Source organism: Nannobrachium achirus (genome assembly GCF_963921795.1).
Source record: "Nannobrachium achirus genome assembly, chromosome: 3".
Taxonomy (NCBI): Eukaryota; Metazoa; Chordata; class Actinopteri; order Myctophiformes; family Myctophidae; genus Nannobrachium; species Nannobrachium achirus.
This window is the reverse complement of record NC_137812.1, coordinates 36,615,109-36,628,796: the sequence shown is the minus strand read 5'-3', so window position 1 is coordinate 36,628,796 and position 13,688 is coordinate 36,615,109. Positions and strand designations below refer to the sequence as shown.

Here is a 13,688-nt window from a genome sequence, read left to right as displayed (position 1 = left end):
TGTTCTGTATCATAGAAAGCTCTATAGTCACTTTTACTGTGAGTGGAATGTTATCAAATGGAGAAGCATCTGTTGGAGTTTAATGCTGTGATTCATGTCCTGAAAAACGATTTGAGGTGCAAGTGCTTTGTTTATGTCCATCGCTAATACATCATTATTCAAAACTATAAGACGCCACAACTGAATGTACGGTCGATTACAAAATGTTTTGGATGTGTTAGAGAAAGACACAAACAAAGCCTACATAAAAATAGTGTTTTAGGACGAGAACGTCAGAAACCCTGTTGGTCATTTGAGGACTGAGAGTTCGTGACTATCACAGGGATTGGATGACATAGGGCGGCGGTGAGCCATGATTGGTTTGCGGTTATGAGAAGAAGCCAATCAGAGGCTGGAGGAAGAGGCCCAAGGTTCCAAGGATGCACACGGTCACAAACACCCATAGGAAGATTCTGTCGATAACCATGGCGACGTACTTCCAGTCATCCTCCACCTGTGGAAGATGACGACGGACATGGGGAAAGAACATGGAGACAGAAGTAGTGGGAGGTGAAGAGTGGCACGGTGAAGGAGAGGAGGAGAGGAGAGATTTATAGAGGCCAGACAGGAGAGGGGAGACGAGTCGGGATGATTCAGGACCAGAACGAAGATGGAAGGTTTTTGTGATGGGTGACACATGGATTTCACAGTACGGTGGCAAATAAAGAACATGAAAAGAGATAAACATCTTAATTTATTCATTCAAAATTAACACATCCTTTCAAAAAGAAAACAAATTACTATGATAATCAAATTCAGACCAAGAGCAGACACGGACACTTTGACAAAGCTGATTGAGTCAAGGGTTTTGCATACCAAAGGCTGCTCTCCTCTGCCGAGAGACTCCTCCTGCTGTATTTATAGTATAACTGACAGGGAGGGGAGCATCAATTCCTTCCCTAAATCTAAAGCTGTGTGGGTCTGATTTATGGTAGTGTTGACTCCTACAGTGGGGCTGTGCTATGCACCAGTGATGCCTAGCATCACAACAATGTTCTCTCTGTCCTTCGTTAGAATGGATAGATGAATTATGCATGGGGTTGCCACTGCTGCATGGGTGGTCTGTGTTCCAAGATTTAGATAATGTAATGTCGTCACTGTGGGTTATTCTTTTTTCCACTGTTTTGATTTTGAAGTTCTGTCAACTTACTTCAACAGTAAAGCTACGTAAAACTAGCAGTGGCTATAAGAGATTACATACCGTAGACCACATAACACGGTAACTCCTCATAAATTAATGCTCCTCCTTAGCTCCTTACAATGTATATGACAATTAAAGGAAAAATAGGTAACTTTAAGACTATTATAAATATATATGTATTTTTAGTCATTTCCCTTCATCCGTAACTATATTTTGGTGCTGGGGTGTTTCCTTGCAGAAAGACACATCCCCTGGCTGTATTTCTGTTCTGTTCCACTCTTTACGTTTTTGTCAGGGGGAGTTCAGCCATAGCTCTTAATTGCTCCCTTTGAACTTCAAAGGGGTTGTGCACTAAGGTAATTGATTGGGCCATAAAAGTGTCAAGTCCTCGTTAGTGATCTCTCTAATCAATGAAAGCAACTACCTGTTTGATGCCTGTCATAGAGGGGAGGGGGAGGGGGGAATGTTTTTGTGTACACGCAAGCTTGCCTATTTTTCCTTTAAGAGTTTTTGTGTGTCTAAAGAAGTAATACTACCAAAAATGACTGCTGCCCTCTCTCTGTGAGACAATTAGACAGAACGTCACTTTTCTGTAATTATCCAGTGTCATTTCAATTTCAATGAAAACAGCAATCACTCACCTCTTTGGCTTTATTACGGCTCTTCATGTTCTCTGCGATGTATTTGACACTCTCGATGGCCTGTTTGATCTCAGGCGACATCACAGAGAAGGCAACCACCGTGTTGATGCTCTGAGGACTCAGTTGGCGAGACAGCTTCCCTGGGTCTGCCGTCTCTGGCGTTTCCTTCCCATGCTGGCATGGACAGGGGCATTTCTTCCCCGCGCAGCCTTCCATGGAAGAGAGCTTGTTATCTCCAAACTCCAGACAGTTCAGTGAGCCGCCCCCCACCTGCTGGCAAACACAACCAGAGGAGCAGCGGGGTGTCAGTTGTGGATTCGACTTCCAGCAAGTTTCAGTACTACCTGACTGTTTGGTTGTGAAACCACATAATTATATTTGTGCTCAGTCCATATATATATAGCTACTATAATACAAACAAGAGATCGACAGATCCTTCGAACCGTTCCCGAATACAATTTCCCTCCCCCTCCGGCCAGCATTCACATTAGTAATGTTGTTTCGCACCCAAGTACACAATAAATTCAACTGTAATTTTGTTCAAACAACAACTGTTGAAAGCATCCCATTACAAAAGTGCACATTAACTTTAACTCAGGGACAGATGCAGAGTCCTGAGTGGAGAATATGTTCCTCGCTCATTGTTCACTCATGACTCTTCGTCTCAGAGGACGTTAGCGATGGTGACACAACTGACATGAATCCATTCATCCATTCACCCAACCCCACAGGGCTCAAGCCAGCTGCCACTCACCTGCGTCAAGCTGTTCTTCCGCTTCTTCCCTCCCTTCCCACCCTTCCCTCCCCCGCCTCCCCCTCCCCCTCCGCCTCCGCCTGCCTCCCCACTGCTGTCCGATCCCCCGGCCTTGCCCTCCTGGTCTATGGGCCTCCTCATCAGCATGATGCGCGGCAGCACCTTGAGGAACACGGAGCGCACCCAGCCGGGCATGGTGTGCGTCATGGGTGTGCGGTAGTGGACGTTCAGCACAAAGACGGTGATGACGATGCTGAGTGTGACGAAGATCATGGTGAAGAGGAGGTACTCGCCGATCAGAGGGATGACGAGCGACGTGGAGGGGATGGTCTCGGTGATGACCAGCAAGAACACTGTGAGGGAGAGCAGGACGGAGATACAGAGCGTGACCTTCTCTCCGCAGTCCGATGGGAGATAGAAGACCAGCACGGTGAGGAAGGAGATGAGGAGGCAGGGGATGATGAGGTTGATGGTGTAGAAGAGGGGCAGGCGGCGGATGTAGAAGGAGTAGGTGATGTCCGGGTAGATCTCCTCACAGCAGTTGTACTTGATGTCGTGCTTGTAGCCCGGCGCGTCGATGATCTCCCACTCGCCACTCTCCCAGAAGTCTTTGAGGTTGACCTGAATAGGGGAGCGCAACTTCATTTAACTTGAAAGCGAGTCATGTGTGTGTCAACAGCAGGCAAGGAATAAAGGCAATCGTGTTATTTGTTTTTGCTGATTTATTGCATAGAACTTCGTGATGCATATACTACACAGTGCACAGGATCAAGCGCCGACCTTGGAACCTATAAGGACGAGGTCTATCTTGGCCTTATCATAGGTCCAGGAGCCAAACTTCATGGAGCAGTTCTGGTAGTCAAAGGGGAAGTAGGTGATGTCCATGGGGCAGGAGGACTTAAAGATGGCTGGAGGGACCCAGGTGATGGTGCCATCAAACTTCAGGAGAGCTTTGGTCTTATCCTCCACAAGAAAGTCTCCCACAGCGCTAGTGTATCAGCATGTGTGCGTGCATGTGTGCGTGTGTGTGTGTGTGTGTGTGTGTGTGTGTGTGTGTGTGTGTGTGCGTGTGCGTGTGCGTGTGCGTGTGCATGTATGTACAATCGGGTGAGTACGAACACACATTAAGGTGTTTCCGTGTGCATTGAATAGTGTTTTGTGAGACAACATGTCAGTATGTATGAATAGACAGAGGAAGGGTTAAGCAGGAAGCAATAGTTAGGGTAAGGACAGAGACATCCCACAAAGAGACGAAGAAAAAAAAAGGGGGAATGAGAAAATGAAGAGAAGGATTACGGTAGAGGGGAGACGATAAAGTGCTGGGATTTGAGGGGGACAGAAAAAGAGAATTAGGGTAAAGAAATGGCTGATGATGAAAGTGAATCACCATCTTACTGGGAAAAATAGAACTGACACAAAGCTTTTGACTTACATTACGAGTCACCATTCTAAGAGGAAACGAGTTCAAAATTAGATGAAAGAAAAAGAAGAATTGATAAAAGCTCTCCATGAAAATGACTTTCTGCACCAATAGAGCCTCACTTTTACATAATTCAGCACCAATGCATTTTGTTACACAGTACAATAGTGGGCTGTAAAATAAGAGGGCTGGACCATAGTCATTAATGTCATAATGATTTGATCAAAAATCAATATGACATTACCAAAATGGTAATGGTGATCATTGAAACAGGGATGATGATGATGATGATGATGATGATGATGATCATGATATTATTATTATTAATATTATCATCATTATCATTATTGTTATAGCCTAATTATACTTTCTTTATACTCTCAGGTTGAAATAAACACTTGTGTACTGTGTAAAAATGAGGGTGGCAGCAGTGAAACAAGCCTAGCCTTACTTGTTGTAGAGTACTATGTCAGGTCTCCATATCTTGTTAGATGGAACCCTGATGAACTCAATACCGTCAAACTCTACTGGCATCCACTTCAGCTTGTAGTCATTCCAGACCTGAAGCACAGGACAGACAGACACAGGAATAAACACTGTGATCCTAAGTGGTCAAATACCTGTCCTATTATCCCCTGTAGTGAGAGTAAGAGAAGAGAAGAATTGATAAAAGTATGCTTGCTTTTCTATCAACACACCTGAGGGTATCATTGCAAAGGCAGTAAATCCATGGCTTTGGCTATTTTCATGCCAGTCAAGATGTATTCGTTCATTAGCGAGGCGAATTAATCCACGGTAATTACCTTAGGAGCGCTTTAATTAACCAGTTCATGGTGTGCTGCCTTTCCCATCTATCTGTCATGGGAGTTTACACTATGATTGGCTGGAGATGCAATGACCTGATAAGACTGCGTGCATGCTTTATTGTTTACAGAAAACACCAATCAAGCTTCAGTGCCTCCATTTGCATCTAAGGGCTATTAAAGGCTGTGCGTGAAAAGAGTATGTCATATATATGTACAATATATCATGTTGTGATGGCATGCGGTTGAGTGATTCACATACATGTAAATAGATTTCGTTTTTACAGCCAGTTCAACACAGAGACATATACAGATATAAACAGCAGCATACAGAGACAGTGCAAAAACACATTCCATTCGCAGCACACAAAAGCAGAAGCAGTTTCTTCAATAATGCAACGACAGAGGACAAAACTCTCCTCCATTTCAAGGTCTCTGTCCAGGTGTCAGTATTATGAAGGGAGTGTCCTTTGCTACTGTATATCAGTGGTTCTCAACCTTTTCAGGCCGCGACCCTCCATATAATCATATTTTAAGCACTAAGAGTTGAGGCATTACATTTTGTATAACACGGTTCTATTGTGAAAATAGCAGATCTACATGCCCACAACGCCTCGCAACGCGAGCGTGTAGATCAGCTATTTTCACAATTTCTGACTCTAATATATCACAATTTGGCCAATGTTTAATTTGTCATTTTAGAGGTATTAAAAGGTCCTTAAATTGCCACTTTTGAAATGTGCAGATACGCTCTATACACTTCAACTTTATGTTGGTTTGTTTACTGTTGAGTGAGAAAACAATGTTGCACGATAGGTTAATCTTTTGGGGACCCCTCAAAATAATTTGGGGGGGTCCCGACCCACAGGTTGAGAACCACTGCTGTATATTGTGAGTGCAAGTGTGTGATGGCTATGTTATTGATGTCTGAGAGTTTGCGTGTGGGAAAACCGATGATTAAAGAGGCAGTGTGGTGCGAGTAAGCTGAGAACAAGTAAGCTGAGAATCCAGTGGATGAGGAGTGGAGCCTGGAGGCATGTTGAGGTGCTGCTGAATTGTATTGGAGCTCTACAAAGTCTACAAAGAGGATTTTTTGTGAAGTATGTGATATTGCAGATGTTGAAGGAGGCAGTGGAGGACGTATGCCACCACAGCATCCTCCCTCACTTATTTGGCCCTGTAGTGAAACTATTTGGGGGTCCAGCTGTGGTCAGACCAGACGGCTGGCAGGATGATTTTGTCGCTGTCGGGTGGAAACCTCGTATCTCCATGTTTCAAATTTGTACGTTCTTTCGCAAAGTAAAGCACTGCTTGATCATAGAAGGCCGTCGCACAAAAGTTGTGAAAACAGCAGATCTACAAGCACACAACGCCTCGCGGTGCGAGGTGTTGTGTGCATGTAGATCGGCTGTTTTCACTAGTTTAAATCATTTTTAAAATGATAAACACAAAATGAACGGTTTTGGGCATACAAGATTTTCACCTGACAACGGCGATATTCAGAATCAGTCTCTCCAGGCATTTCATGATTATTGAAGTGGTAGTGTTGATGGCGGTGATGATGGTGGCTATATTTCCAGAGGGCGGGTATTGATGCTGGTCCTCTAGGACTCCCAGAAGATAGGGTGGAGAATGGGAGAGAGCTGCAGAGCTTAATGCATGTTTGATTAAGTATTGTATACCATTTTGTGAAAGACTCAAACTGCACGTTGAAAATTGTCTGCTGAGAGCTTAATATGGGCTTACAGCACAAAGATAACCATTATTGCCTGGCTAATATAATAATGGAAGGAAGGAATTAAAGAGACCAAGAGAGGTGGAGAGACAGAAAGGCACAAGTTCCAGGGACAGATAATACGATGACGGGGTGGGAGGTGGGGGGGAGTAAATGTAAAGAATCGTAAAGGGGTAACAATGGCCTTTCAAAGAGAAAGACGATTACTCTTAAATAATCCGATTAAGGATTGACTTTAACAGAGACATAGAGAAAGAGAGCGACAGAGAGAGAGACTGAGACATAGAGTGAGGGAGGGAGAGGGAGAGAGAGAGTAAAAAGGTAAGGAGAAGGAAATAGTTGGCACCCATCTTTGCCTCGGGGAGATGAACAGAAGGAGAAATAAAATAATAAAAGAAGAAAAGGAGGCCAGACCAAATTGGAAATCATACCTCAGCTTGTATATTTAGAGTTGACAAAGGAGGATTGCATCACAGTGCCAATTAACTGCTTGTTGCCATAGTGTTTAACTGTGTATACAGAGCTAGCCATTATAGACAGCCCACTTACTAACGTTTGCGGAATTGCTACTGCACATTTGTGACCAATCATGGCAACTAAAGTTACTTGGCCTTTAAGCCCACATTAAACTAATTCTGAGAAAACATTTTGACAATAACGTTTTCTCAGCTCAAAATACACCACACTCTGAATTCATATATTAGTTAATACAGTTATTAAGACATGAAAACAGTGAGGGCTGATTTGAGGGTACCTTTATTACATTATAATTTATTTTACCACATCCCCAATAATGCTCCTTTATCAGTGTGAACCTTTAAAACATGTTCAACTGCTTTCCCTGACGTTTTAGAACAAGAATTGTAATTAAATGTAACAAAGGCTCTTTTGTGCTCAATAATCGCTGGCCAGACACCCATCCCAGAGTTCACTGCATTTGCATAGCGCGCAGTTGGAGGGCGACAAATAACCTCTGCAGAGGTAGAACACAATGTGTCCTCCGAGGGGAAAGTAAATACTTATTTTGTTCTCCGAGGAGAAAGCGAATACTTTTTTCCGACACAAAGGTGGTTCCCAAATGGTGTGCTGAAGCACACTGTGTGCCATGAGACAAAATATGCTTGCTTGAAAAATAATTAGTCATACTGACTTCAAAAAGCAGCTGTCCCCCTATGAAGAATCACAATATCAGGAGTGGATAAAGTTGCTATACAGTAGTACAGTCAGTACCATACTGCAGTGGTTTTCAAACTTGTTTGTGCCCAATGGCCAATGGATAAGACAAAGGCAACACAGTACCTCTGTAAATGTTTACTAAAGGCCAAATAAAAAGTTTACCCACTTAGCCCTATTTCATACTTATTACTTTCACAATGTTCAGGTCAGGTGGGCACAAGGGACATCTGGGCAGTGAAGATAGCTGTTTTCCTACAGTATGACATGACAATGACCAAAATAAGGATGCCAGGTTGAAAGTAGTTATTTTAGGGTGTAGAATTTGTTTCTGTACTGGGAAATGACGCACGCATGGTACATTTAAAACATCTTTAGATTTTTTTTCTTTTTCCAGCATTTAAAATGATCTATTTAACCCCTATTATGGGAATGTCTGCCAGAAATAGCAGATTTACCAGCGCACCACATGTTGTGTTGCGACACGTTGTGAATCTGCTATTTCTGGTGAAGAGATTCAGTGCAGAAGGAAACAACAGCAGACCAAGTCGAGGTGCAACGCAGGTCCATTTCACAAAGAAAAGTGGTTAAATTGTTCACGCAACGTGGCCACAGAATTAATCCACCTACCATCTAAAACCAGTCTCAAACAGAGTGACTTTGACAAACACTTTATCAGAGGCCACTCTGTTGACACAGCTTCCCATTGCTGATCCCTTGTTAAACAGTAGCTCAGTGAACCATAAAGACAAGAATAAAACCGGCGACACAAGCCTTTCAATGGCTTTTAATGGGGTACTGCCTCATCTGCCTCCGAACTGCCACTGTATACTCTGGTTTACACCGGTCATAAATCGCACTACTGTTAAAAATGTTATGTCTACAGAGACTGCTTCTTTAACTTGAGCTTTCTGTAATTCTTCTACAGTTTCAGGTGCTGTGTTGGAGGTTGCTCTAAATGTGTAACAGAAGGTTCCACCAGGTCATTTGTCCTAATATACAACAGTGATCATATCAGGTTAGCTACAGTTGTTTATTCTAATAATAGTACAATAATTAAATAAACAGTATGAAGTGCGGCTGTGGCTCAGGAGGTAGCGCATGCAGGGACGTGCTGGCCATTGGGAAAAGCGGGACAACTCCCGAACGGTCGGTTCATTCCTGGCCGGTCCAGGCCGGCCATTAGGAATAAAATTAAAAATAAAATGTCGGCCTTCGTTCCATTTTGGGGGCTGGGCGGCCAACAAAGTAAATCGTCACTTTAGGGCAGAAACCTCGTATCTCCAAGTTTCAAATTTGTACATTTTTTCACAAAGCAATGCCCTGCTTCATCATACAAGGCCATCGCACAAAAGTAGTGAAAACAGCAGATCTACAAGCACACAACGCCTCGCGGTGCGAGGCGTTGTGTGCTTGTAGATCGGCTGTTTTCACTAGTTTAAATCATTTTTTAAATGATAAATACAAAACAAACGGTTTTGGACATACAAGGTTTCCACCCGACAACAACGAAATATAACTCATGTAATTGGCCCACTGGCTTGTCACATGTCATGATCTGAAATGGCAAATCTTTGAGTAGCAGCAGCGCGATCTCTCTCTATAGCGCGCAATGAGGGCCTCTCCAACTCTTTTTCCCGGGCTGAATCAGGGGCCCAGCACGTTCCTGAGCGCATGTCATCCAATGATCCGTAGGTTGGTGGCTCGAATCCAGGCTCCTCCTGTCCACATGTTGAAGTGTCCTTGGGAAATACACTGAACCCCACATTGCCTCCAATGAGTCGGTCAGTGCTAGCTTGCCACCATATTGGTGTGTGAATGTGGGCAGGGGTGTCACACCAAATTCTGGGCCCTGGGTACATTCTGGGGCCCCCCATGAATGTTAACTATTGAAAAATAGCAGATATACAAGCTCACAGCGCTGCACCGAGTGCCGCGCTGCGAGCTTGTATATCTGCTATTTTTGAAAAATCGTGAAAATGTGTGCAAGAAACCTATGTCAAGGACCCCCAAGATGATATGTATTTGGCCACGGACCCCCATCTCAAAATATCTAGTTCCAGGGATCCCCAGAAGCAAAATTTGAGTTAGAAATGTTCGCTTAAAAAATACATATATTCAAAGATTTTCACAAATTTTCACAACTTTTCAAAAATAGCAGATCTACAAGCTCGCAGCGCGGCACTCGGTGCCGCGCTGTGAGCTTGTATATCTGCTATTTTTCAATAGATGAAGTTATTAGGGCCCCTCCACCTTGGGCCCCAGTAACTCAGTCCCACTTTCCTACCCCTTGTGACGCCCCTGAATGTGGGAAGTGATGACGCTGGTGCTGACTGTTCTCTGCTTCACCTCCCAATGTATGAATGAATAGACAATTTTAAAGTGCTTTGAGTGCCTAGAAAAGCACTGTAAAAATGCAATCCATTATTATTCACTGGAATACTGTTTAAAGCAAGTACAGACATTTGTACTTTGACTTGTAGTTGAGTAATATTTGACCAGAAGTATCTATACTTTGACTCAATTATTGGGGATAGTCCACCACTGAATATGGATGCTGAAAGTTTAAAACATTTACCACAAAGGGTGCCAATTTTAGGAGACAGGGCTCATTGAATAAGGGTGCCATTTGAGAGGACAGATGACTATGATGTCAGGAGGTCAGGGTCTGTGGCAATACATGTGTATGGGACTGATGGTCAGTGATGATCAGTGCATGCATTAATGCCAGAGAGACTCAATGTACTGATTGATTAGAGTCTACTATATTCACACAACCGTCTGAAACAGTCTGGTTCACTTACACTGTACAATCCTGACTGTTCATTTAATTCTAGAGTGTACAAAAATGGACCCTTGGTCTGTAAAGCCCTTTGCACACAGGCGCGTTTAACCGCACGGATAAAACGGACAATATAATTTTTTGAAAAGAAAACAATGATTCTCTATGACCTCATGCACACCGGCTCCGAATTAGCCGTGCGACGAGTGGCTGCCGCCGTGCGTTTTTGTTCTCGATCGAACCCAGTTCGATTCGTGCGTCTTGTCGCATGCGGTAAAAAACTCATCACTCCTTTTATGACTCCTTTTTGGATCCGCAGCACCGATTCCGCACAGCCTTGCACACCAAATCCAATGCGTTTTATTCATGCCGCAAAAGGAAAAAACGCAACTGTCCTGTGTGCAAAGGGCTTAACTCTGAGAGAGTACAATTTGGTTCCATTTGTAAATGAACGCTGATAGTTTATACTGTGTATTCTGCGTTTTTTATATTCTCATTGTGCACAGAGACAGTAACACAGTAACCCACCAATGAACTGTGAACTGTGCCATGTAATGTATTTCCCAGGTTTTAGGTTTGTTTCCATCCTCTACGGCAGGAGTCTTCAACGTTTTCAGGCCAAGGACCCCTTAGTCGAGAGAGGGATGAAGCAGGGGGTCCCTGCTTCATCCCTCTCTCGACTAAGGGGTCCACAACCCATAGATACATATAGTTTCATCATTTGACAGCACAATCATCAGTGTATTTTGGATTCATGTCAATTTGTGTTTTCAGTTATTTAACCACTTGAACCATCAATACTTAATAAACTTGACCTTTCACTCTGAACTTAGTCTGCTCTTTTTCCCCTCTACACCAAACCTCTTTGCCGAAAATAGCAGATCTGCAAGCTCACAACGAGCTTGTAGATCTGCTATTTTTGGTTAAAGTTCTCAGAATATGGACGCTAGGGTTCAAGTGGTTAAAAAGGAGAAACAAAAGATTCTATCACACAAAGATTTGGAGGACCCCCTGTAGTAACTCTGAGGACCCCCTAGGGGTCCCGGACCCCCTGTTGAAGACCCCTGCTCTACGGCTCTGTTTCAAACAGGGTTCTCAGGAACTAATTTGGGCCCTGCACAGGAAGCAGTGCTAAGCCTGAGTTCTTGGACTCAGGCTTAGCACTACAGACTACGTTCAATAGGTTGTGTGCATGCATGTATTTGATCACAGCCCATCCCCAGACATCCCTTCCTCCCACTCCTAAGCGTGTGTCCATGTGTGTGTGTGTGTGTGTGTGTGTGTGTGTGTGTGTGTGTGTGTGTGCGTGTGCGTGTGCGTGTGCGTGTGCGTGTGCGCGCGCGCGCACGTGTGTGTGTACGTGTGTGTGTGTGTGTACGCCTCCAGGAAATGGTCAATAGGTTGTGTGCATGCATGCATTAACGTACGTGTCTTAGCCAGAGATTTGTCTCCATGATCTGGTTGACCTCATCCTGTCGAGAGAGAGAGAAGAAATCTTGTCACTTTGTGTGTGTGCGCGTGTGTGTGTGCGTGTCTTTGTGAGCGTGTGTGCGTGCTTGTGAAAGGGTGAGAGGTTAGTGTTAATCAATGGTTGGTCAATCTCTTTACAGTAAAGCAGTACCAGCAGGTGTGTGTGCTGTGCACGTCCACAAATTCATGAAAACACATAAAAAGTTGAAATATGGAGCGTAATAAGGCTTCCGCCTGTCTGCGACGATACGTTTGTTTCTGGCTACATCTTGTCCCGCAAAATGAACACACAATAGAAGAAACTATGGGAAGGGTTTGGCAGAAAGCACTCATCTCTCTTACCTTCACAGCCACACACTTGATTGACAGACCAGGGTGGCTGTCAGTCTGTTAATAATGGATAGTGAGGTCAATGACCCCAATTGCCCTCTGTCTTTTTCTATTAGAATGTTTCCACCAGACAGCACACAGCATGCACGTGCACACGTACGCGCGCACGTGTGTGTGCACGCGTCGCGCAGACACACACAAGCGCACAATACTGCCGGGTTACACAAGGTTTTTCCATTGTGATTTCAGCTCAGTTTCATAATCATATTTTCCAGCATCAAGACTGTGCAACCAGACATGCTGTCGTTGCGGTAGTATAGTACACCATAGAATGCACTGCAAAACAAATGGACCTTTGCCTTTAATGGTCCATTTTACACCAAATTAACAATCAAGATCTTGCTGTGCAGAGGAAGCATGGAATTGGACTCCCCCCATTCAGGCCGGGTACACATTTTAGTGTATGGGAGGGGCTTACAGTACATGTACAGTATGTATCAACATATTTGTTTTTGTAGGCTTAGCTGAGAGAGAGATGAAGCAGGGACCCCTACTACGTATTGTATAGAATTGTTTTGCAAGTTAAAAATGTTCATAGATTTCCTAGACAGCTGACAACACTATCATCAGTGTAGGTTGTTTGGATTAATGTGTATTTTTAGACGTTGAACCACTTGAACCGTCAATACTTAGTCTGACTGCTCTTATTTTCCCTCTACGCCAAACCTATTATTTTGGCGAATGTTCCACTAGGGTTCAGGTTAGTGTAGAAAATATAAAGTTCCTATCACACAAAGATTTGGAGGACCCCCTGTAGTAACTCTGAGGACCCCCTAGGGGTCACGGATCCCCTGTTGAAGACCCCTGACCTACACGAATCCATCGCTACAGCTACGACCCAAGAGATGAGATCAAAGGTGAAGACCTACCACGCCAGCAACTGTTGAGATGCCTATACATACTGGCGTCAGACAAATCATCTATGACGAAACAGCGCAGCATGTGAGGGCGGCGAGTCTGAGCACACTGCCGAACATATACAGTAATTACTTGATTACCATCCCTCTGAACAGAGCACCCTTAGAGGCTGTCTTCTACCAGGGCATGGCTACACGACGTTGAGCGGGCCTTAGACGATACACAAAAGAAGATCATAGACACAAAGCCTAGATAGGCTTTGTTTCTATGATCTTCTTTTGTGAAATATATGCATAGAAGACATTTCTGTGTGTGCGCGGCGGCGCGCACACACTCACACACACACGCACGCACGGACGGACGCACGCACGCACGCACGCACGCACGCACGCACGCACGCACACACACACATTATTCACCTTCAGATCTTTCTCATTCTAACCTTGCAGAGACAGATACATGTCTATGTCCACTCAAATAAG

The 13,688-nt window shown here is 44.1% G+C and overlaps 1 protein-coding gene across 1 annotated transcript in view; it reads right to left on the bottom strand.

Annotated features, from left to right (window-relative positions):
- Window positions 1-367: 367 nt before the first annotated feature.
- Window positions 368-13,688, bottom strand: part of LOC308282216 (neuronal acetylcholine receptor subunit alpha-3-like) — a gene marked incomplete at both ends in the record, with an annotated part of 29,037 nt that continues 15,716 nt past the window's right edge. Inside the window, 6 exons of the mRNA XM_080722561.1 lie at window positions 368-493; window positions 1,822-2,091; window positions 2,576-3,196; window positions 3,356-3,563; window positions 4,447-4,556; window positions 11,916-11,960. Of these exons, the coding sequence (XP_080578687.1) occupies window positions 368-493; window positions 1,822-2,091; window positions 2,576-3,196; window positions 3,356-3,563; window positions 4,447-4,556; window positions 11,916-11,960 (1,380 nt within the window). The remainder of the gene's footprint in view (window positions 494-1,821; window positions 2,092-2,575; window positions 3,197-3,355; window positions 3,564-4,446; window positions 4,557-11,915; window positions 11,961-13,688) is intronic.